The sequence below is a fragment of the Myotis nattereri genome, assembly GCF_964212035.1.
Source record: "Myotis nattereri genome assembly, chromosome: 3".
NCBI lineage: Eukaryota > Metazoa > Chordata > Mammalia > Chiroptera > Vespertilionidae > Myotis > Myotis nattereri.
Genome location: NC_138077.1, coordinates 120074155 through 120098973, shown reverse-complemented (window position 1 = coordinate 120098973; position 24819 = coordinate 120074155). Strand labels below are relative to the sequence as shown.

Genomic DNA, 24819 nt, shown 5'->3' with positions numbered 1-24819 from the left:
ATTTGAGGCAGAGCTAGAGAAATAAAGCAGGAAATTTAAGATAAGTGACAAAGTTGATGTATTTTTAGAAATTGGGAAAGCTATTGATTATACAAAATTTGGGTCACATTAATCCAATTCTGCTTATATAAAAAAATCTGGAGTTACATGACATATTGTCATATTTAACAATTTTAATAAAATTAACCAATTTAAGCTGACAGTTGATTTCTTGGCCTTTTTTGAGCATCTACATTGATTTTGGCATGCCTGTTTATTGTAGTTATTAATTTGTCGGCAGTAATAAATGGCTTATTTCATCATAAAGATTTAACAAGTTGAGACAAATGAAACTTTGTTTTCATGCAATAATACACATTTAGAACAATATATTTTCCCCAGTTTTTTTCATTATAAGTGGCTTAGCAATAGCTTCTTGATTTTGTTCCTTTCTCATTCCAAAACATTCTTGTTGAGATAGTCAAGTATTTTATAATTTAAGTAAGCATGTATAGACTCAATATTAGTTGGGATTTTGCATAGTTTGTTCATTTCCCTGTCTTCCTAGCAGTCTTGTTGGAATGGAGTTTCTATTATTGATGTGTTGTCCAGGACTACAAAATCTAGGCCATTGACATTTTCCAAAAGAGTTATTATTGCAGCTTATTGTTGTTCTACTGCTTTTCCCACTACTTTTAATCCCGAGTTTCAGTACAGCCCTATGCACTTAACGATGGGCATAAAATCTGAGAAATGAGTCATTAGACAATTTCATATTTGTGTGAACATCACAGAGTGCAGTTACACAAACCTAGATGTTACAGCCTACTACACATCTAGTCTGTATGGTAGCCTGTTGATCCTAGGCTACAAACCTGTACAACATGTTACTATATTGAATACTGTAGGCAATTGTAACACAGTGCTATTTGTGTTCCTAAAAATATCTAAACATAGAAAAGGTACAGTAAAAATACGATTATAAAAGATAAATTATGGAATACCTATTAAGGCACTTAGCATGAATAGAGCTTGTAGGACTGGCAGTTGCTTGTGAGTCAGTGAGTGAGTGATGAGTGAATATGAAGGCCTAGAATGGACATTATTGTATACGACTGTAGGCTTTATAAACACTGTACATTTAGGCTACATTAAATTTATAAAACAACACTAGATTAAATCAAAGCACAGGAAAAATGATAATATCAAGAGACATGGATGTAAAAACTATGGCAGGAGTAATGCAGCATGCTGTTTTTCAGCAAACTTTTTTTTAACAAATAGAAAGAAGTCTTCTAAAATAATTAAAAAAGTATAGTTTAATAAATATATAAACCAGTAACAGTCATTATTATTAAGTACTATGTACTGTACATAGTACAGGGTGTGTAAAGCCTTCCTTACTCCCTCACCTTTTCAATCCTGGCAATGGTTTCTTTAGTCTCATTTGATCTTGAATCAGAAGATTTCAGGAATTTAGTAGTGTCAAATGCTTTTTTATTTTTATTTTTTATTATTTTCTAAAATTTTATTTATTGATTTTAGAGAAAGAGGAAGGGGAAGAGAGAGAGAGACATCGATTCGTTGTTCCTCTTATTTATGCATTCATTGGTTCATCAAACTGAAACCTTGGGATGATAACTCAAACCAATGCTTGAATCGGCCAGCCAGGGTTCAAATGTTTTTTTAGAAAATGCTATCATCCTGTATTTTTGCATCTATTTTTTTTTGGTTCTAGGTTTGTGGTGATAATGGTAATCTAATGCTTTAAATAATTCTGAAGCAAAATTGGTCTGTTCACAAAGTTGTGCAGCTGCCACCACTTTGTTAATTCTGGAGCATTTTTATCACTTCAAAAGGAAACTCTGAACCTACTATCAATCCTTTCCCATTACCCCTCTTCTAGCCATCACTAATCTACTCTCTGTCCCTATGAGTTTACCTATCTTTAAATTTCATATAAATAGATTCATATAACATACTATATGTAATTTTTTTGTGTCAGTTATGGAAAAATATGTGCACAGTAGTAATTAGTTTATATCTTTTACATTACCCTATACCTTTTACCTAACAAGTGAAAATTATATGTATGTGTGTGTGTGTGTGTGTGTGTGTGTGTGTGTGTGTGTGTACTGTTAACAGAGAGGAAGGGAGGGGGAGGAGAGAGACAGAAAATCAATGATGGCCCTGACTGGTTTGGCTCAGTGGATAGAGCGTCAGCCTGTGGACTGAAGGGTCCCAGGTTCTATTCCAGTCAAGGCCATGTACCTTGGTTGTGGGCACATCCCCAGTAGGGGGTGTGCAGGAGGCAGCTGATCAATGTTTCCCTCTCATCGATGTTTCTAACTCTCTATCCCTCTCCCTTCCTCTCTGTAAAAAATCAATAAAATATATTTAAAAAAAGAAAAGAAAGTCAATGATGACAGAGAAGCACTGATTAGCTACCTCCTGCATGCCCCACACTGGAAATTGAGCCCACAACCTGGGCCTGTGCCCTGACTGGGAATTGAACCATGATCTCCTGGTTCATAGGTTAATGCTCAACCACTGAGCCATGTTGGTCAGGTATATATATATATATATATATATATATATATATATATATATTCCCCCAAAATGTATACATACAAATGAAATAATTATAAAGGTAGTGTTTATTAAAATACATTTCATTTTCAAAATTGAGCTATTAGCTGTTAAAGTATGCATATATTTTTTGGAACATAAATTACAGTTATCATGAAATAATCATTATAAACAGAATTGAAGGAATATTTTGAAAACTCAGAAATATTTAACAGGAGCTGTGAAATGCTCTAGGCTTCTATTTGCTAGAAATGCCACACGCATCTATTATCTGTTAGTCACCCAGTTCTTTGGGTGAGTCATGCAGGATCCAATACCAACTGTCTTGAGTTTCACCAGTGTCATTGCTAATTTGTTTGAAATTTGATCTGGCACTCTAAAGGGATAAATCTTGATTGAACCAAATTCCTCTATGTTTGTTGATTTATTGATGATAGCCATTCTGACAGGTGTGAGGTAGTTTCACATTGTGGTTTTAATTTGCATTTCCTTGATAACTAGTGATGTTGAGCATCTTTTCATGGGTATGCTGGAAAAATAATATGTCCTCTGTAGAGAAATGTCTATTCATGTCCTCTGTCCATTTTAAAATCAGATTATTCTTTTGATGCTGAGCTGTATGAGTTTTTTAATATATTTTGGATATCAATCCCTTATCAGATATATCCGAGGCAAATATGTTCACTATTCAGTAGGTTGGGTTTTGTTTTGTTGATGGTTTTCTTTGCAGTGCAAAAATTACCTAGTTTCATGTAGTTCTACTTATTTATATTTGCTTTTGTTGTCTTTGCCATAGGGGACATATCTGAAAAATATTGCTAAGGCTGATGTCAAAGAGTTTATTACCTGTTTTCTTGTAAGAGTTTTATGATTTTAGGTCTTACATTTAGGTCTCAAATCTATTTTCAGTTTATTTTTGTATATGGTATAAGAAAGTAGTTTAATTTTTTTTTTTTAATGTATCTGTCTCTATTCTGTTCAATGGATTTATTTACTAGAGGCCCAGTGTACGAATTCGTGCACCAGTGGGGTCCTTTGGCTTGGCCTGACATCCTGGCTCTTTGACATCCCCTGAGGGGTCCTGGATTGTAAGAGGGCTCAGGCCAGGCTGAGGGACCCCACCGATGCAGGATCGGTGCCGGGAAGGGACGCGGGAGGTTTGCCAGCCTTGGAGGGCTCCTGGGCATGTCCAGCCTGTCTCGCTAAGTGCCAATCGGCCGGACCCCAGCAGCAAGCTAACCTATCTGAGCATCTGCCCCCTGGTGTGGTTAGTGCATGTCATAGCAACTGGTCGACCGGTCAGTTGTCTGCCCCCTGGTGGTCAGTGCACATCATAGTGAGTGTTTGAGCAGCCTTAGCATATCTTTAGCATATTACACTTTGATTGGTTGAATGGCTGACCGGTCGACCAGACACTTAGCCTATTAGGCTTTTATTATATAGGATTTTTATGCCAGTTCCATGCTGTTTGATTACTTTAGCCTTACAATATAGTTTGATATCAGGTAGTGTAATACCTCCAACTTGATCTTTTTCAAATTGCTTTGGCTTTTCAGGGTCTTTTGTGGTTCCATATAAATTTTAGGATTATTTCTTCTAGTTCTGTGAAAAATGCCATTAGAATTTTCTTTTATTTTTATTTTTATTTTTTTTATCATTTTTTTATTAAATCTTTATTGTTCAGATTATTACATTTGTTCCTCTTTTTTCCCCCCATAACTCCCCTCCTCCCAGTTCCCGCCCCACCCTCTGCCCTCACTCCCCACCCACTGTCCTCATCCATATGTGCACGATTTTTGTCCAGGCTCTTCCCGCATCTCCCACACCCCTTTCCCCCCCAAGAATAGTCAGTCCATTCCCTTTCTATGTCCCTGATTCTATTATGATCACCAGATTATTTATTCACTTGATTCTTAGATTCACTTGTTGATAGATGCATGTTTGTTGTTCATAATTTGTATCTTTACCTTTTTCTTCTTCTTCCTCTTCTTAAAGGATACCTTTCAGCATTTCATATAATCCTGGTTTGGTGGTGATGAACTCCTTTAGCTTTTCCTTATCTGTGAAGCTCTTTATCTGACCTTCAGTTCTGAATGATAGCTTTGCTGGATAAAGTAATCTTGGTTGTAGGTTCTTGGTATTCATCACTTTGAATATTTCTTGCCATTCCCTTCTGGCCTGCAAAGTTTCTGTTGAGAAATCAGCTGACAGTCGTATGGGTATTCCCTTGTAGGTAACTGAGTTTCTTTCTCTTGCTGCTTTTAAGATTCTCTCTTTGTCTTTTGCTCTTGGCATTTTAATGATGATGTGTCTTGGTGTGGTCCTCTTTGGATTCCTTTTGTTTGGGGTTCTCTGCGCTTCCTGGACCTGTAAGTCTATTTCTTTCACCAGGTGGGGGAAGTTTTCTGTCATGATTTCTTCAAATAGGTTTTCAATATCTTGCTCTCTCTCATCTTCTGGCACCCCTATAATTCTGATGTTGGTACGCTTGAAGCTGTCCCAGAGGCTCCTTACACTATCTTCGTATTTTCGGATTCTTTTTTCATTTTGCTTTTCCAGTTGGGTGTTTTTTACTTCTTCGTATTTCAAATCTTTGCCTTGATTCTTGCGCTCCTCTGGTCTGCTGTTGGGAGTCTGTATAGTATTCGTTATTTCAGTCCATGTATGCTTAATTTCTAGTTGGTTCTTTATCATAACATCGAGGGTCTCATTAGATTTCTTGAGGATCTCACTACATTTATCGGCGGCTTCTAGACAGTTCTTAAGAGACCTTAAAAGTGTGGTTCTGAACTCAATATCCTCCATTGACAGTTTTGTCCTGTTTCTTTGTCTTCGCATTTTTTATGCTTTCTTGGTGCACCCCCTAGTGGTCTTTGTGCGCAGTTTTGTTGTAGTTAATCCTTGATTGTTGTCGGCAATACCAGGGGTGATTTGACCTCCAGGCTAACTGGCTATGAGAGTCCACTGTGTCTGCAGTGGGAGAGCTGCTGTGCTGGATCTCTAGGGCCGTGCTAATCTAGTGTTTGCCTGAGGCTATCTGGCAAATGGCTCTCGCAGGGCTTGGGTGTGGCGGGTCCCTGGGGACCTACAGGGCGGGCGGAGCAAGCAGTTATGGCTGCTCTCAGTTCCGTCCCTGGGGCTCTGCCTCACAGAGTCCCAGCAACCGCTGCAAACCTCGGAGAGAAAGCTGCCTTCGAGTTCCAACCGAAGCCAGACAGTCCCACTTCTCCCGTTTGAGTCTGGGTCCCTAGAGACTCGCCCGGATCTGGAGCTCAGAGTCTGAAACTCCCTCCCGATTGAAAACAACAACCGCGCCCTCTGCTGCCTGCCCACTCCGCGCGCACTCCGCACCTGAGTATTTCACTTCAGTACTGCGCCTCCTCTGAGTCTGGGTATGATATTCTCTTTCCTCCTAGTTGTAGAATTTCCACTCAGCCAGCCTTCCTGTGGTTCTGGATGATGTCCGTTCCGTCGTTTAGTTGTTTTTTGAAGTGGTTGTTCGAGGCAGCAATCTCCGGCGTTAACCTATGCCGCCATCTTGGTTTCTCACCATTAGAATTTTCATAGGGATTATATTGAATCTGTAGATTGCTTTGGGTACTATGGACATTTTAACGATGTTAATTCTTCCTATTCTTAAGCACGTTATATTCTTTCATTTACTTGTGTATTTTTCAATATCTGTCTTCATTGTTTTATAGTTTTCCAAATACAGGTCTTTTAATACCTTGTTAAATTTATTCCTAGGTATTTTATTTTTTTTGGATACAATGGATTGTTTTCTTAATTACTCTTTCTGATACTTCATAAAAATGATACTCATTTATAAATATTAATTTTATATCCTGCTATTTTATTGAATTTGTTTATTAGTTTTAATAATTTTTGTTAGAATCTTTAGGGTTCTCTCTATATAGTATCATGTCATGTGCAATAATACAGTTTTATCCCCTACCGCCAATTTGGATGCTTTTTTTTTGTTAGTTTTCTTGTTTGTTTGCTGTGGCTGGGACTTGCAATACTATCCTATCTAATAAAAGAGAAACATGGTAATTGGTGTACGACCGCTACCCTTCCCATTGGCTAATCAGCGAGATATGCAAATTAACTGCCAGCCAAGATGGCAGCCTGCAGCCAGGCAGCTTGAAACTAACATGAGGCTTGCTTGCATCAGTGACGGAGGACTCCAACGTTCCCCGCCTGCAGCTGCAGACCTCTGAGCTGCACTCTAAGCAACTATGTAACAAATATAGAAGCTAAACAAAACCCCAGAAACCTGCTTTAGTCTGCCGGCTTCAGCCAGCAGGATCGCAACATTGTAAGCAAATGCCAGAAACCTACTTTCAGCAGCGGAGGCCTAAGAGCTGGAGCCAAGCCTCAAAGCTAAAGCTGGTCCAGAATAAAAAAAAAAGAAAAAAAAGAAAAAAAGGAGTGGTTGGGAGCTTCGGTCACTCCTAGCCTGAAAACAGCCCTCAGCTCCTCACCCAGACTGGCGAGGCACCCCAGTGGGGACCCCCACCCTGAAGGGTGTGTGACCAGCTGCAAACAGCCATCATCCCCTCACCCAGACTGGCCAGGCACCCCAGTGGAGACCCCCACCCTGAAGGGTGTGTGAACAGCTGCAAACAGCCATCATCCCCTCACCCAGACTGGCCAGGTACCCCAGTGGGGACCCCCACCCTGAATGCTGTGTGACCAGCTGCAAACAGCCATCATCCCCTCACCCAGGCTGGTCAGGCACCCCACTGGGGAGCCCCACCCTGATCCAGGACACCCTTCAGGGCAAACCAGCCGGCATCCACCTGTGCACCAGGCCTCTACCCTATATAGTAAAAGGGTAATATGCCTCCCAGCATCAGGATCAGCGGAGCTGCGAGGCCTCCCGGCACCGAGATCAGCGTGATGGGGCAGCGCCCAAACCCCCTGATCGCCCTGCGGCTCTGTGTGTGACAGGGGGCAGGGCCACAACCTCCCTATCCACCCTGCTCTGTGCGTGACAGGGGATGGCGCCCCAACCCCCTGATCAGCCCTGCTCTGTGCCTGATATGGGGGAGCTCCCCAAACCCGTGATCTGCCCTGCTCTGCGCCTGATAGGGGGGAGCTCCCCAACCCCCTGATGGCCCTGCTCTGTGTGTGACAGGGTGCGGCGCCCCAACCCTCCCCCCCCCCCATGGGCCCTGCTCTGTGTGTGATGGGGTAGAGCCATAATCTCCCAATTGGCCTTGCCCTGAGTGTGAGAGTGGAGGCGCTCCAACCCCCTGATTGGCCCTGCTTTGTGGGTGATAGAGGGCGGCACCCCAACCCCCTGATTGGCCCTGCTCTGTGCGTGACAGGGGGTGGCACCGCAACCTCCCCATGGACCCTGCCTTGAGTGTGACAGGGGACGGTGCCCCAACCCCCCCATCGGCCCTACCCTGAGCGTGACTGAGGGTGGCATCACAACCTCCCGATCGCCCTGCTCTGTGCATGACAGGGGGCGGTGCCCCAACTCCCCAATCAGCCCTGCTCTGAGCCCGACCAGGGGCTGCACCTAGGGATTGGGCCTGCCCTCTGCCACCCAGGAGAAGGCCTAAGCCAGCAGGTCGTTATCTCCCGAGGGGTCCCAGACTGCGAGAGGGCACAGTCCGGGCTGAGGGACCCCCCTCCCCCCGAGTCCACAAATTTTTGTGCACCGGCCCTCTAGTCTATATTATAAAAACGCAGTGGCCCTAACACCGTAACAACCAAAGACTGGTCACCAGGAGTCTGTGTGTGCAGCGAGGCATGTGCGGGTGGCGGGGGGGGTGGGGCTGTGTGTGTGGCGAGGCACATGTGGATGGGTGGGGACTTGACTCTGGGTCCCATGGCACGGTGGGATTTGACTCTGGGTCTCGTGGCGCGGCGTGGTCGGGGGTCCCGCGTCTTGCACGATTTCCCGCGGGTCTGAATCTTTCATGATTTTGCGCACTGGGTCACTAGTGTTGAATAAACGTGAAAATGGACATCCTTGTTTTGTTCCTGCTCATAAAGAAGGTTTCAGCTTTTCACTCTTGAATATAATGTTAGCTATGGGTTTGTCATATGGTCTTTATTATGTTGAAGTATATTTCTTCTATCCTCACTTTACTGAGAGTTTTTATCATAAATGTTGGATTTTGTCACATGTTTTCTTTGCGTTTTTAGAGATGATCATATAATGTTTATCCTTCATTTTTGTATGTGGTGTATTACATTAATTGATTTGTGGACATTGAACCAGCCTTGCATCAAGTAGGAATAAATCCCACTTGATCATGGTATATGATCTTTTTAATATATTGATGAATTTGGTTTGCTAATATTTTGTTGATGATTTTTGTATCTATGTCCACCAGGGTTTTGACCTGTAATTTTCTTTTTTTGTAGTGTCTTTGGTGTTAGGGTAATACTGGTCTCCTAAAATGAGTATGGGGTCTTTCTCTCCTCTTTAATTACTTGAGGTTAGGCATTAGTTCTTCTTAGAATGTTTGGTAAAATTTACCTGTGAAGTCATCTAGTCTAGGACTTTTGTTGTTAGGAGTTTAAAAAATTTTTTTTTATTACTGGTTCCATTTCATTAGTAGTTATCAGTCTCTTCAGATTTTTTGTTTCTTCCTCATCAGTCCTGGAAGATAGTATGTTTTTAGGAATTTGTTCATTTCTTCCGGTTTGTCCAAGTTGTTGGCATATAATTGTCTATAGTATTTTCTTTTAATTCTTTTGTATTTCTGTGGTATCAGTTGTCACTTCTCTTTCATTTATGGTTTTAATGATTTGGGGCCTCAATTTTGTGATGTGTCTGGCTAAAGATTTATAATTATGCTTTTAAAGAATAGTTTCTTGGTTTTATTGTTCTTTTCTATTGTTTTGTTAGTTCCTATTTTATTTGTTTCTGCTCTGATCTTTATTTCATCCTTCCTTCTACTCACTTTGAGTTTTGTTTGTTCATTTTCTAGTTCCTTTAGGTTAAAAACTTCTTTGGTTCTCCCACAGATTTTGGGTTGTTGTGTTTTTATTTTCATTTGTCTTAAGATATCTTTTTATTTCTTCCTTAATCTCATTTTTAACCCATTCGTTGTCTACTAGCATGTTATTTTGCTTCCTTATGATTTTTTTTTGTAAATTATTTCTAGTCATACTATTCTGATTGGAGAAGATGCTTGATATGATATCAATCTTCTTAAATTTTTTTGAGACTTTTCTTGTGTCCTAACATGTGATCTATCCTGCAAAATGTTCCATGTGCACTTGAAAATAATGTATATTTTGTGCTGCTTTGGGGTGAGATGCTCTAAAAAATATCAGTTAAATCCATCTGTTCTAATGTGTTATTCAAGGCCATTGTTTCATGGTTGATTTTCTGTTTGAATAATCTATTTATTGATGTCAGTGGGCTGTTAAAGTCTTCTATTAATGCAATACTATCAGTCTCTCCCTTTATGTTAGTCAGTATTTGCTTTGTATATTTCAGTGCTCCTTCCTTGGGTATGTAAATGTTTATAAGAGTTATATCCTCTTGTTACATTGATCTTTTTATTTTTGTGAAGTGCCCTTTTATGTTTCTTGCTACAACTTTTGTTTTAAAGTCTATAAAAGTATTGCCAACCCAGCTTTTTTTGTTTGTTCCATTTGCATGAGATATCTTTTCCATCCCTTTACTTTAGTCTGTGTGTGTCTTTAGATCTGAACTGGCTCTCTTGTAGGCAGCATATATGTGGGCCTTGTTTTTTTTTTTCTTTTCTTTATGTATTCAGTCACCCTATGTCTTTTGATTGGAACATTTGGTCCATTTACATTTAAAGTAATTATTAATAGATATGTAGTTATTGCCATTTTATTGTTTTCTGATTGTTTTTGTAGTTGTTTTGTGTTCCTTACTCTCTTGCTCTCTTCTCTTGTTATGTTGGTGACTTTCTGTAGTGTTATGTTTGGATTTACTTTCCTTTTTTTCTTTGATATCTCTTGTATATCTATAGTTTGTGTTTACCATGTGCTTCATATGTATCAAGTTATGTTTTTAATAATTTATTTTAGGTTGATGTTTGCTGAAATTCTAACATTCTAAACTTAGTAAAATTTTTACTCACTCATGCTTGTGTATGTTTTTGTTATTTCATTTGTGTGTGCATTTGTATGCTTTCATTGTTGTTGTAATTACACATGATCTTCCTACTACTTTTTCCTTTTAACTTTTGTACTAGCTTTATAGTTGGTGGATTCACAGCTTTTATTAAGTGCTTGCCTTTGTTAATGAAAATTTTTTCTTTCCTATATTTTTGTATTCACATTTTCAGTTTTTTCTTCTTACTGAAGTGTCTAATATTTCTTGTAATACTGGTTTAGTCGTGATGGGCTCCTTTATCTGTTTCTTGTCTAGGAAGCTTTTTATCTCTCTTTCAATTCTTAATGATAACCTTGTTGTGTAGAGTAATCTTGGTTCTAGGTCTTTTTTCCAGATTAGGAAAATTTTCTGTCATTACTTCTTCGAATAGGTTTTCATTCCTTTCTCTTCCCCTTCTGGTACCCCTGTGATGTGAATGTTGGTGTGCTGGATGTTGTTCCAGATGTCCCTTAATCTACCCTCACTTTTTTAATATTCTTTTTTCTTTTTGCCATTTTGCATGTTTTTGTTACCTTGTCTTTCATTTTGCTGATTGAATCCTCTGATTCATCTAATCTATTGATTCCCTCTAATGTATTCTTCATTTTAGTTATTGTATTCTTGACTTGTTCTTTCTTACATTTTTTGTATCCTTTTTAATGTCTTTCTATCTCTTCATTGAAGTTTTCACTGAGTTTATCTATTCTTCCCCTAAGTTTATTGAGCTGCCTTTTAACCAGGGGATTTACTCTGTATCTGGTTGCTTGTCTCCATTTCATTTAGTTATTCTTCTGCAGTTTTGCCCAGTTTTTTTTTTTTTTTCCATTTGAGGCATGTCTCCTCATTTGGGCTGACCCCCTGTGCTGTTTCTATGTTAGGTAGATCTGCTATGTCTCCCAATCTTGGCAGAGTGGCCTTATGTAGTAGGTGTCCTGTGGGGCTCAGTGGTGTAGTCTCTCTAGTCACCTGAGCTAGTGCTCCCTTGTGTGGATTGTGCGTGTCCAGTTGTAGTTGTGCCTTGATTGCTTTTGGCACATTAGTAGGTGAGGTTGACCCTCAGGCTGACTGTGAGTGCTGGCCATTACTAGTAGGCAGTCTGTGTGTGGGGGCTGACCCTCTCATAGTGGAAGACAATTTAGCCTGGCTCTTGTGCCAGGTGAGTCTTCCCTTTGGGTGTGTTGTGTGGACTTGGTTAGCTGGTGCTCTGATATCATCTGAAGCTGGCCTCTGGGTGTGTTGGCAGTTGCTGTTTGTGCCCAATTAGGACCTGTCTTATAGGAAGTAAAAAGTGATTTGCGGTTGGTTGCCACATTTACTGACATTGGATATGCTTGGGAAAGGCTATTCTGCTATTGAGGGTGCCCGCCAAGGTTGGGATCTTTTGGTGGGCAACAGTGTGACCTGAGGCCAGTCACCACTTGTGTTGGGCTTGGGCCCACTAGTTTAAGCTATGTTCCAAACCAGGACTCCCGTGATTTGGGAGTACCTGATGGGAATGATAATGTAAGTTGAGACTGGTTGCTGAATTTTCTGGGTTTGGGGCTTCTTATCAAGATGTACAGGGCATGGTGCAGTTAGTTGCTGCTTGTTTATGGTTTGTGCCCCTTTGAGAGATTTTAGGAAATTCCACAGCCAGAACTTAGGTAGGCTACTTGTTTGGAAAAGCCACTTACAAGAATTTCAGCCACCCATGCAAGTTGGGTGGAGCAGGGTTTGGGAATTACCAGGGTGGAACAAATGGTGTTAGTTAGGTTAATGGTGAACTCTGATTTGGCACCCACCTGCATCAGGCTATTGGGTAGAAGGAGAGCTCAACAGAGGAACAATGACGCCTGTCAACACTTCTGTCCAGGAGAGCACTGCCCTACCCCTACGCCTCCAGCTCTCACCCTGAAGCTACTCAACTTAGTTCCTTCCTATATGTCCCTGGTGTTTTTCAAGCTGCTTCTCCTGCACTTGAGCCTAGAGTGAGTGAGTTTATGAATGGGCAAGTCTATGTATGAGCCCCTCAAGAGGAATTCCTGAGTCTCCAGCAGCCCTTTGTCTCACTCTGATGCAATTCTCTCTGTTTTTCATAGCCAGATGCTATAGGAACTCCTCCCAGCACTGATGCCCCATGTTGTGGAGCTTAGTGTGGGGTTGGAACCCCTCTCTCCTCAGAGGTACCTGCAGCTGCCTATTCTTAATTGCCACACCTTTGGTGTGGTACCTGCTTGTTTTGCATTTCTGCTCCTCCTACCAGACTCCACATGGCTTTTTCTTTATATCCTTAGTTATATTCTGTTCAGCTAATCTTCCAGTGTTTGTCAATTATGGTTGTTTTATTATTTAGTTGTAATTTTGAAATGGCTGTAGGAGGAGGTAAGCACAGTATTTACCTATTATGCCATCTTGACTGGAAGTCTCTCAAGTTGTAGATACTTTAAATATCCTTAAATTGTCAGTAAACGCAATGCAATTAATACAGGTACTGTTCTAGATGCTAGCTATACAACAATGTATGGAACACACAAAAAATCCTGTCTCCCGGAACTTATAGTATAGTTAATTGAGGTAGAAAAAGAAGTATAGTATTGTTAGGTTGGTGATAATAACTCCCCTCCAAATTCTAGTATAATTGATTATAGAACCTGGCAAAATATTTTAAAGTTCATTTGTGCCATCTATACTAAGAGAACTTGTTGAAGATTGATTGTCTTATGAGATATTTACTTATAAAATGGAAATTAAATCATTATGTTATATTTACAAAATAGATTAGTGGGATAAAACATAGATTGTCCAGAAGCAGGGAATATTTGTCAGTGATAAGTGGCTATACAGGTCAGTAAACAGTGGATTGATTGGTCAGTGAAATGGTACTATGGTCAAGTAGCTATTCAATACTCCAAAATAAATTTCAAATCAGTTTAATAATTAGATAAAACAGATGGCATGCATTAAAGTACCAAGGACATGCCTTTGAAAGCATGACTCTAGAACTAGAGGAGAAAGGCCAATATTTTTAAAATATGTTTTTATCGATTTCAGAGAGGAAGGGAGAGGGAGTGATAGAAACATTAATGAGAGAGAATCATTAATTGGTTGCTTCCTGCATGCCCCCCACCGGGATCGAGCCCACAACCCAGGCACATGCCCTGACTGGGAATCAAACTGTGACCTCCTGGTTCATAGGTCGATGCTCAACCACTGAGCCACACCGGCCAGTCAAAGCCAATACTTTTAACATTAAAAGACTCAAAATTGCCTGGCCAGTGTGGCTCAGTTGTTGAACATCATCCCATGCACCAGGAGGTTGCTGGTTTGATTCCCAGTCAGGGCACATGCCCAGGTTGTGGGCTTGTGAGAATAAACAAGTCATCTTTTCTGTCAAAGAACAGTTTAGACAGCTGCCATTTTGGACCACGTGATTTGGCAGCCACCATTTTGGCCACATGACTTGCAGTTCCCCTGGGAGCTGCCATCTTGACATGGCAAAGGCCAACCCATTCCTTTGAATTAGCCAATCACAAAAGACTGTGTGCCTGAGCTCCAACCAAGAGTGAGGAGCAGGTCATGTGCTTCAGGATTAAAAAGCCGATCAGACCCCCTGCTCAGTGTGCGTGTGCTTCCAGATCATGTGCCGTGCACCCTCCTGCAGGAGTAAAGATATTTGCCTTGCTGCCTGCCTCCTGGGTATGTTTTTTGTTCTACCAGGATCCATGAATTTGGGGGCTCACCGTATTTCTTACAGGCTCAATCCCCAATAGTGGGCATGCAGGAGGCAACCAATCAACGTTTCTATCTTCCCCTCTCCCTCTTTCTCTCTCCAAAATCAATAAAATGCCTCCCCATTTTAAAAAATATATCTTTATAGAAAGGAAGGGAGAGGGAAAGAGAGATGAAACATCAATGATGAGAGAGAATCATTGATTGACTGCCTCCTGCACGGCCCCTACTAGGAATAAAGCCCGCAACCCAGGTATGTGCCCTTGACTAGAATCAAACCTGGGACCCTTTAGTCTGCAGGTTGATGCTCTATCCACTGAGTCAAACCAGCGAGGGCAACATCACCCCCCTTCCCTCTTTTTTTAATTAAAGAAGACACTCAAAATTTCCTAAGGGCAAAGAGAACCATAAACAATGCGAAAAGACAACAAACTGGGAAGTTATTGACAGAGTATATAATGGACAGAGAATTAATGTTCTCTGATAAGAAATCCAAAAATCAAGAGAAAAATGTGATAAGAAGATGCAAAGGTAGTGAAAATGGTTCACACACAATGCAAATTGAAAACATTTATTTTCTTTTGCTTATCAGATTGCTTTACACATTATAAACTGATTTTTATGACCTGGTGAAATTATGCAGGCTAGTGTGGTAATATATATTAGGACCTTAAATATACATCCTTTGACCAGCAGTTTCTCTTTGAATGTAATACAAGGAAATGACTGCATAAATGTGCACAAATATTTTCTAGAAAAATGTTCATTGTCATGTTCCTAACAATAAAAATTTTTGAAATCACTTAATGTCATCGATTATACATCCATGCAGTGGAATACAAAGCAGCTTGAAATGATGTAGATTTGTATTTACCAACATGGAAAAATGTCCATGATATAGTTTATGTATGAAAATTAGGTTGCAAAATATTTAGTTAGCATGCAACAATTTTATAAAGCACATTTATATTATAAAAGGCTTGTGGCCCTAATGCTGTAACGACCAAAGACCAGCACGGGTGGGTGGGGCTGTGAGCACCAAAGGGCGGGCGTGGATGGGCGGGGCTGCGAGCATGGTGAGGCTGCACAGGTGGGCAGGGCTACACGATTTTGCATGCTGAGCTTGTAGTCTATATATATAAAAGCCAAAGTGACCTTTCGACCCTTCGTTCAACCAGTATATATGATGCACACTCACCACCAGGGGGCAGACGCTCACAGGCATGGAAACATGGAACAGACTGATGAACCGCAGAGGGAAGTGGCGAGGGGAGGGCAGGAAAAGATTAACCAAAGATCTTATATGCGTACTAGAGGCCTGGTGCACGGATTTGTGCAACAGTGGCTTCCCTCGGCCTGGCCTTCAGGGATTGGGCTGAAACTGGCAGTCCGACATCCCCTGAGGGATGTAGCTATCTATAATAATAAAAGCATAATATGCTAATTAGACCAGACAGCCAAACGACCTTCTGGACAAAACCGGGGCTGTGAGGACTGAGGCAGCCACCACGGCTGCAAGGGCTGAGCCCCTTGCATGAATTTCATGCATTGGGCCTCTAGTATCTACATATACCTCCTGATTGATGGAGACAGTATTAGTGTATATACCAATGAGGTGAAAAGTGGTTATCTGAGTGATGTATTTTTCTTAATACAGTTTAAAATATTTAGAAGTTTCTGTGATGTAATGCCTATTGTTTTTATCATCAGTGGAAACAATGAAGCTCTTTTTAGGCAAGGAGGTGGAGGAAAGTTGAGCGGGGAAATGGAGGTAGTGTTTTTAGAGGCCCCAGACTGCAAACTCTGTAGCCTTTGTCAGGAGGCCTCCAGACTGGCAAAACCAGTCTCTACTGGGTGCAATGTGGAGGGGTGATACCTGGGCCTGAAGGGCCTGTGGCACTTGGGGTCCCCCTCTAACTGTGCATTGGCTGCCACCCTCACAGCATCATGAAGTTTTATGCCAAGATTGATTGACGGTAAGGACTTTATGGAACTCTCTGTACACATCATCTGCACCATATCAAAGCTGGCAAATGTCTGTGCTTTCTGTGTGCTAGGACAAGCTGTGCTTTGGGACCACTAACTCCAGGGTCATTCAGGAGGCACGAAGTGAGGTGGGAAGACTTCTTCCACTGGTTTCTCATGGAAGGTGAAGATTAATGAGATTTATCTAGAGCTGGTAACTGAGCATTTGTTTAGAGCAGTGAAAAGCACTGGGAATGCTTCTGCCCCGAAGCTCCAGCCAACCAGTAGGCTGTTGTCCCGGCCTCATGGTGGCTGTGGAGTTGCTGTTGCCCACAGGTAGGATCTGCTTGGAAGGGTGCTTTTCAGAAGGGTCCAGGAAGATTTCCCAGAGCCTAGAGATCATTTCTGTAATTTTTTTTTTTTTTTATCTGTCTGCCAGCTTTGAAGACTGAGGAACATTGTAGAAAGGATGGTAAACATGGGTAATCAAGTGCTGGTTGAAGCAAATCTAAATGGCAAATTGAACTCAAGTATAGAAACTGATGTAGTATGTATAAAAAGTTATTTTTAACAATCTTGGAAATTCCTCCAATGCCTGCTCAGGATATACCTCAAAACAGAAACCTGGTGAGCATGGTGCAAGTGCCAGTAGAGAACAAGAAACTTCTGCAGTTTTTGAGGAATAACAAATAAGTCATATAATGGCCTATGCAATATTTTGAGCAATATTCTTCTTCATCTTCAGATGTCACTCTTCAATATTTCTTGCTTCATAAAAATTCAACCAGCCTGTTTGTGTGTGTGTGTGTGTTTAAGCTTATGGTATTTTCAAAACTGAAACAGTTCTGGATGATAGTTGTTCTGTATTTTAGTTGTAATTTTGTTGTGGTTGTGGGAGACAGCAAGTACAGGCCTTTACCTATGCCGACATCTTGGTTCCCCGGGATTTTTTTTTTTTTTTTAATATCACACAATATTTGTGTTTGTCTTATTTCTTAGTGTAATGTCCTACAGGTTTATCTTTGTTGCCACAAATGGCAGGATTTCATTGTTGTTGTTTTTTCTAAGGCTGAATAATATTCCATTATATATATATGTCACATTTTCTTTATTCATTCATCCATGATCTAACTTCGTTTGTTTCCATATCTTGGCTACTGTGAATAATGCTGAAGTTAACATGGGAGTACATAAATTTCTTTGAGGTAATAATTTTGTTTCCTTTGGATATATAGCCAGAAGTGGGGTTGTTGGATCATATAAAAGTTCTGTTTTTAATGTTTTTCTCATTAAACCGTTTTAATTGGTCTCAAAAGTTTGTGACAAATTTTTGGTCAAATGGTTTCCATTAAAAAGTACTGATCTTCGAAATTACTAACTTAAAACTACCACACACACAAAAACACACACAAAACAAATGGTCCACAAAATATTCTTCTTTCTGTTTGAAGGTTTTACAAACCAGGCATTGTTATCAGGGCCAGTTGAGACAATCACTTCTGATATTGTTTTTTCACCAGTGATTAAGACTGGGGTGGCAGATATTAGGGATAATATCCATGTAGCCTCCTGAGCTTTCTGAGCAGACTTAGTGACTTTGTCAACTCCAGCTGCCTTCTAGTCCACTGCTTTGATGACACCTCCAGGAGCTATCTGTCTAATATTGCAAAGAGCAAAAGAACCAAGAGGAGGATAGTCAGAGAAGCTTTCAACACACATAGGCTTTCTAAAACCATATCAGTGATTGCAGTATCACCAGATTTCAAGATTTTCTTCCAGCTTCTTTTCATAATATGATGATTAATCTTTTCTTTAGCTTAGCACAGTGGTTCTCAACCTTGGCTGCACATTAGAATCACCTGGGAATCTTTTTAAAATCCTGATTTCTGGGCCTCATCCTCTGGAAATTCTGTTTCTTTGTTACTAATGTTGTGGCCCCACCCCATAACAAAGAAACAGAATTTCCGGAGGATGAGGCCCAGAAATCAGGATTTTAAAAAGATTCCCAGGTGATTCTAATGTGCAGCTAAGGTTGAGAACCACTGGCTTAGCACATTTGAAAACAATATGAGCTGTGTGACAATGCCGCACATGTGCACTAATTTGGGCTGAAGGGCTTTGGATAATCACCTGAGCCATGCAGCAAGCTACTTCCATTTGTGGGGTATTTTGCTGTCAACAGCCATGTTGCCTCAATGAATATCTTTGACAGATGAGTTCTTGACATTGAAACCCACATTGTTCTTAGGAAGAGCTTCACTCAAAGCTTCAGTTGTAATGTTGACAGGTACAAAGGTGACTACCAAGCTGGATTTGAGAAAAACAGTCTAAGGCAGTGGTTCTCAACCTGTGGGTCGCGACCCCTTTGGCGGTCGAACGACCCTTTCACAGGGGTCGCCTAAGACCATCCTGCATATCAGATATTTACATTACGATTCATAACAGTAGCAGTGATAAATGAAGTAGCAACGAAAATAATTTTATGGTTGGGTCACAACATGAGGAACTGTATTTAAAGGGCCAGAAGGTTGAGAACCACTGATCTAAGGGCTTGTCAGTTGGATGAGTTGGTTGCAGGATGCAATCCAGAGCTTCAAGCATTGTGGTACCACTAATATTGCTATCTTTATAGGTTATTTTCCATTCCTTGCATTACATCATGTTAGCCCTTGACTCCAATATGTTGTTAGCATTACAACCAGGAATTGACATAAGTGCTGCTGTACCAGTGTTATATTTTATTAATGTAACTGGGATTTCCTTAATGATGTCCGTATATCTCTTCTGGTTGTAGGCTGGTTCAGTGGAATCCTTTTATTTTAACACTATGGAATCCTTTTATTTTAACACTAGAGGCCTGGTGCATGAAATTCGTGCACTTGAGGGGGGGACCCTCAGCCTGGCCTATGCCCTCTTGCAGTCCAGGAGCCCTCAGGGGATGTCTGACTGATGGCTTAGGCCTGGGAAGCGGGCCTAAGCCAGCAGTCAGACATCCTTAGCGCTTCTGTGGAAACGGGAGAGGCTCCCACCAATGCCACTGCACTCAACAGCTCTGAGCCTGGCTCAGGGCTTCTGGCTGAGAGGTGCTCCCCCTGTGAGAGTGCACTGACCACCAGGGGGGCAGCTCCTGTGTTGAGCGTCTGCCCCCTGGTGATCAGTGCTGCTCATAGCAACCGGTTGTTCCACCATTCGATCGCTTTGCATATTGGCCTTTTATTATATAGGATCAGCAGTTTTTTTCCACCCAGTGCATAAGTTAAAAGGGTATGTCTGCCCATTCTTTTAGATACCTACTTCAAGTTCACCAATACCAGCAGCAACAATCAGGACAGCACAATTAGCATGAGGTGTGCCTGTAATCATGTTTTTCTTTGTTTGTTTTTTTAATCTCTGAGTTTTGGTACATCAGTGCTGGTCACATAATACTGGCCAGCCTTGAATTTCCACAGGGAGATATCAGTGGTGAAACCATGCTCAATTATAGCTTTCAGTTTACCAAAAATACATGCATACTTGAGGTAGGAGGTCTTTCCCATCTGATCAGACTCCTCAAAATTTTCGATGTTTTTTTTTTGTCAATCCCACCTCCTTTGTAGATTAGATGACTATAGAGGTCAAATCTATGTGTCCAGTGACAATGATATTGATATGAGTTTTTTCCTTATCCATTTTGTCTTAGACTTAGCAGTGGTTTTCATGAAAACTGGGTTCTGATGGTAAACCCATTGCCAAAAACTATTTTTAATTTATTGAGGAACCTCCATACTGTTTTCCATGGTAGCTGTACCAATGCACAGTGCACATGTCACCAACAGTGTACAGGGATTTCCTTTTCTTCATAATCAGCAGTTGCTGTCTCTTCTCTTTTTGATAATAGTCATCATAACAGGTGTAGGGTGATATATCATTATATTTTTGATTTGAATTCCCTAATGATTAGTGAAATTGTGTGTGTACTTGTTGGCCGTTTGCATGTCTTCTTTGGATAAATATTTAAATATATTTAAACTAGAGGCCCAGTGCACAAAAGTTTGTGCACTCGGTGGGGGCGGGGGGTTCCTCAGCCCGGCCTATGCCCTCTTGCAGTCTGGGACCCCTTGGAGGATGTCCACCTGCTGACTTAGGCCCGCTCCCTGGGGGATTGGACCCAAGCTGGCAGTCAGACATCCCTCTGGCCGCCCGGCAGCCCTCAGGGGATGTCCACTTACCAGCAGGGAGCAGACCTAAGCTGCAGTCGGAAATCATTAGTGCTGCTGAGGAGGCAGGAGAGGCTCCCGCCACCACCGCTGTGCTGGCAGCCATCAGCCTGGCTTGTGGCTGAGCAGAGCTCCTCCTGTGGGAGTGCACTAACCACCAAGGGGCAGCTCCTGCATTGAGCATCTGCCCCCTGGAGGTCAGTGTGTGTCATAGTGACCAGTCATTCCCAGTCTTTCTGCTGTTAGGGTCAATTTGCATATTACCCTTTTATTATATAGAATAGAGGCCTGGTGCATGGATGGGGGCCGACTGGTTTGCCCTGAAGGGTGTCCTGAATCAGGGTGGGGGTCCCGCTGGGGTGTCTGGCCAGCCTGGGTGAGGGGCTGATGGGTGTCTGCAGGCTGGTCAAGCCTCCCAGTGGGGACCCTCACCCCATGGGGGTTTGGCCAGCCTGGATGAGGACCTGAGGGCCGTTTTCAGGCTGCCCACACACACTTCAGGTTGAGGGTCCCCACTGGGGTGCCTGACCAGCCTGAGTGAGGGGCTGATGGCTGTTTTCAGACTGACCAAGCCCCCCGGCGACCGACGCTCCCAGCCTTTCCTTTTTTTGTTTTTGTTTTTTATTTGCTCCAGCTCCATGGCCATGGCAACTGGAATCAGGTATCTGGGGTTTATTTGCCTTCAATAATTGAAACTTTGTTTTCTTGAGAGGAGGCAGCAGCTGGCTGGGAAGCTTGGTTTCTTCCATTGCTGGGGCAACCAACAGTCTTGCTCATTCCAGCTCTGTGGCCATGGCGGCTGGGAGCAGGTATCTGGGGTTTATTTACCTTCTATAATTGAAACTTTGTTGCCTTGAGAGGAGGCAGCAGCCATCTGGGAAGCTTGGCTTCTTCCATCATTGGGGCAACCAAGCCTCCTGCTTGCTCCAGCTCCGTGGCTGCCGGCCGCCATCTTGGTTGGGTTAATTTGCATACAGTCCCTCTGATTGGCTGGTGGGTGTGGCTTAAGGCATAGCGAAGGTACAGTCAATTTGAATCTTTGTCTTTTATTAGTGTAGATCCTCTACCTATTTTTATTTTTTATTTATTTTTTATTTTTTTATTTTTTTTATGGCTTAAAGTATTACAAAGGGTATTACATATGTGTCCTTTTTTTTTTCCTCGCTCTTGACAATCCCCTGGCCTCCCCTAGCCCCCAGTGTCTTATGTCTATTGGTTATGCTTATATGCATGCATACAGGTCCTTCGGTAGATCTCTTACCGCCCTCCCTCCTGCCCCCCAACCTTCTCCGTCCTTCCCGCTGCAGTTTGACAATCCGTTTGAGGCAGCTCTGCCTCTGTATCTATTATTGTTCATAAGTTTATAATGGTCTTTATTATCCATGAATGAGTGAGATCATGTGGTATTTTTCCTTCATTGACTGGCTTATTTCACTTAGCATAATGCTCTCCAGTTCCATCTATGCCGTTGCAAATGGTAAGAGTTCCTTCCTTTTTAGAGCAGCATAGTATTCCATCGTGTAGATGTACCACAGTTTTCTAATCCATTTATCTACTGATGGGCACTTGGGCTGTTTCCAGATCTTAGCTATGGTGAATTGTGCTGCTATGAACATATGGATGCATATATCCTTTCTGATTGGTGTTTCTGGTTTCTTGGGATATATTCCTAGAAGTGGGATCACAGGGTCAAATGGGAGTTCCATATTTATTTTTTGAGGAAACTCCATACTGTCTTCCATAGTGGCTGCACCAGTCTGCATTCCCACCAGCAGTGCACGAGTGTTCCTTTTTCTCCACATCCTCTCCAGCACTTGTCATTTGTTGATTTGTTGATGATAGCCACTCTGGCAGGTGTGAGATGATACCTCATTGTTGTTTTGATTTGCATCTTTCGGATGATTAGTGACTTTGAGCATGTTTTCATATGTCTCTTGGCTTTCTGAATGTCCTCTTTTGAAAGGTGTCTATTTAGGTCCTTTGCCCATTTTTTGATTCGATTGTTTATCTTCCTTTTGTTAAGTTGTATGAGTTCCTTATAAATTTTGGAGATTAGGCCCTTATCAGATATGACATCGGCAAATATGTTTTCCCATGCATGGGTTTTCTTGTTGTTTTGTTGATGGTTTCTTTTGCTGTGCAGAAGCTTTTTATTTTGATGTAGTCCCATTTGTTCATTTTCTCTTTAGTTTCAAGTGCCCTAGGTGCTGTATCAGTGAAGAAATTGCTTCGGCATATGTCTGAGATTTTATTGCCTTTGGATTCTTCTAGAATTTTTATGGTTTCCCGTCATACATTTAAGTCCTTTATCCATTTTGAGTTTATTTTTGTGTATGGTGTAAGTTGGTGGTCTAGTTTCATTTTCTTGCATATATCTGTCCTGTTTTCCCAACACCATTTATTGAAGAGACTACCTTGGCTCCATTGTATGTTCTTGCCTCCTTTGTCAAATATTAATTGAGCATATTGGTTTGGGCCGATTTCTGGGCTCTCTGTTCTATTCCATTGATCTATATGTCTGTTCTTGTGCCAGTACCAGGCAGTTTTGAGAACAGTGGCTTTGTAATACAGCTTGATATCTGGTATTGAGATCCCACCTACTTTGTTCTTTCTCAGGATTGCTGCAGCTTTTTGGGGTCTTTTTGTATTCCAGATGAGTTTTTGGAGAGTTCGTTCTAGATCTGTGAAGTATGCCGTTGGTATTTTAATGGGAATTGCGTTGAATTTATAGATTGCTTTGGGTAGTATGGACATTTTAATGATGTTGATTCTACCAATTCATGAACACGGTATGTTCTTCCATCTGTTTATGTCTTCCTCTATCTCTTTTTTTCAGCATCCTGTAGTTTTCTGAGTAGAGGTGTTTTACCTCTTTAGTTAAGTTTATTCCTAGGTAGCTTAATTTTTTTGGTGCGATGGTAAATGGGATTGTTTTTATAATCTCTCTTTCTGAAAGTTCACTATTGGTGTATAGAAATGTCTCAGATTTCTTGGGGTTAATTTTATATCTTGCTACATTGCCAAATTCATGTATTAAGTCTAGTAGTTTTTGATGGAGTCTCTAGGGTTTTGTATGTATAATATTACGTCATCTGCAAATAAGGACAGTTTTACTTCCTCTTTTCCAATTTGGATGCCTTTTATTTCTTCTTCTTGTCTAATAGCAATGGCTAATACTTCTAGTACCATGTTGAACAGGAGTGGTGAGAGTGGGCACCCCTGTCTGGTTCCTGTTCTTAGGGGAAATGGTGTTATTTTTTGCCCATTGAGTATGATGTTGGCTGTGGGTTTGTCATATATGGCTTTTATTATGTTGAGGTATGATCCTTCTACTCCCACCTTGCTGAGAGTTTTTATCAAAAATGGGTGTTGGATTTTGTCAAATGCTTTTTCTGCATCAATTGATATGACCATGTGGTTTTTTTCTTTCAATTTGTTTATGTGATGTATCACGTTTATTGATTTTCGGATATTATACCATTCTTGCATCCCTGGGATAAATCCTACATGGTCTTGGTGTATGATCTTTCTGATGTACTGCTGGATCCGATTTGCTAAGATTTTGTTGAGGATTTTGGCATCTATGTTCTTGAGGGATATTGGCCTGTATTTCTCTTTCATTGTGTTGCCTCTATCTGGTTTTGGTATTAGGGTGATGCTGGCTTCATAGAATGAGCTTGGAAGTGTTCCTTCCTCTTGAATTTTTTGGAATAGTCTGAGGAGGATAGGTTTTAGTTCTTCCTTGAATGTTTGGTAAAACTCCCCTGTGAAGCCATCTGGCCATGGGCTTTTGTTTGCTGGAAGCTTTTTGATGACTGCTTCAATTTCTTCCATAGTTATTGGCCTATGGAGATTTTTAGATTCTTCCTGATTGAGTTTTGGAATGTTGTATATTTCTAGGAATTTGTCCATTTCCTCCAGGTTGTCTAGTTTTTTGGAGTAGAGCCTATTTTTAATTGGGTTGTTTTTTTTTGCTTTGAGGTGTATGAGCTTCTTTTATATTTTGGATATTAACCCCTTATTGGATATGTGGTTTACAAATGTTTTTTCTCATTCTGTAGGTTGCCTTTTCATTTTGTTAATCGTTTCCTTTGCTGTACAAAAGCTTTATAGTTTAATGTAGTCACACTTTTTTATATTTGCTTTTGTTGCCTTTGTTTTTGGTGTCAAGTCCAAAAAATTATTGCCAAGACCAATGTCAAGAAGCTTACCCTCTGTTTTCTTGTAGGAGTTTTATAGTATCATCAGGTCTTAAGTTCAAGTCTTAAATTCATTTTAAGTTGA

General features: G+C 41.1%; 2 protein-coding genes across 3 annotated transcripts in view; both read left to right on the top strand.

Moving 5' to 3' along the window:
* Nucleotides 1-24819, top strand: part of EXOC2 (exocyst complex component 2) — a 256237-nt gene that overhangs the window by 5544 nt on the left and 225874 nt on the right. The window lies entirely within an intron of this gene.
* HUS1B (HUS1 checkpoint clamp component B) lies at nt 16140-17032 on the top strand (the record flags this gene model as incomplete). The annotated part of the gene is given in 6 exon segments (XM_081086035.1): nt 16140-16145; nt 16524-16676; nt 16680-16781; nt 16785-16904; nt 16906-16923; nt 16925-17032. Coding segments are annotated over 6 exon segments (507 nt in total).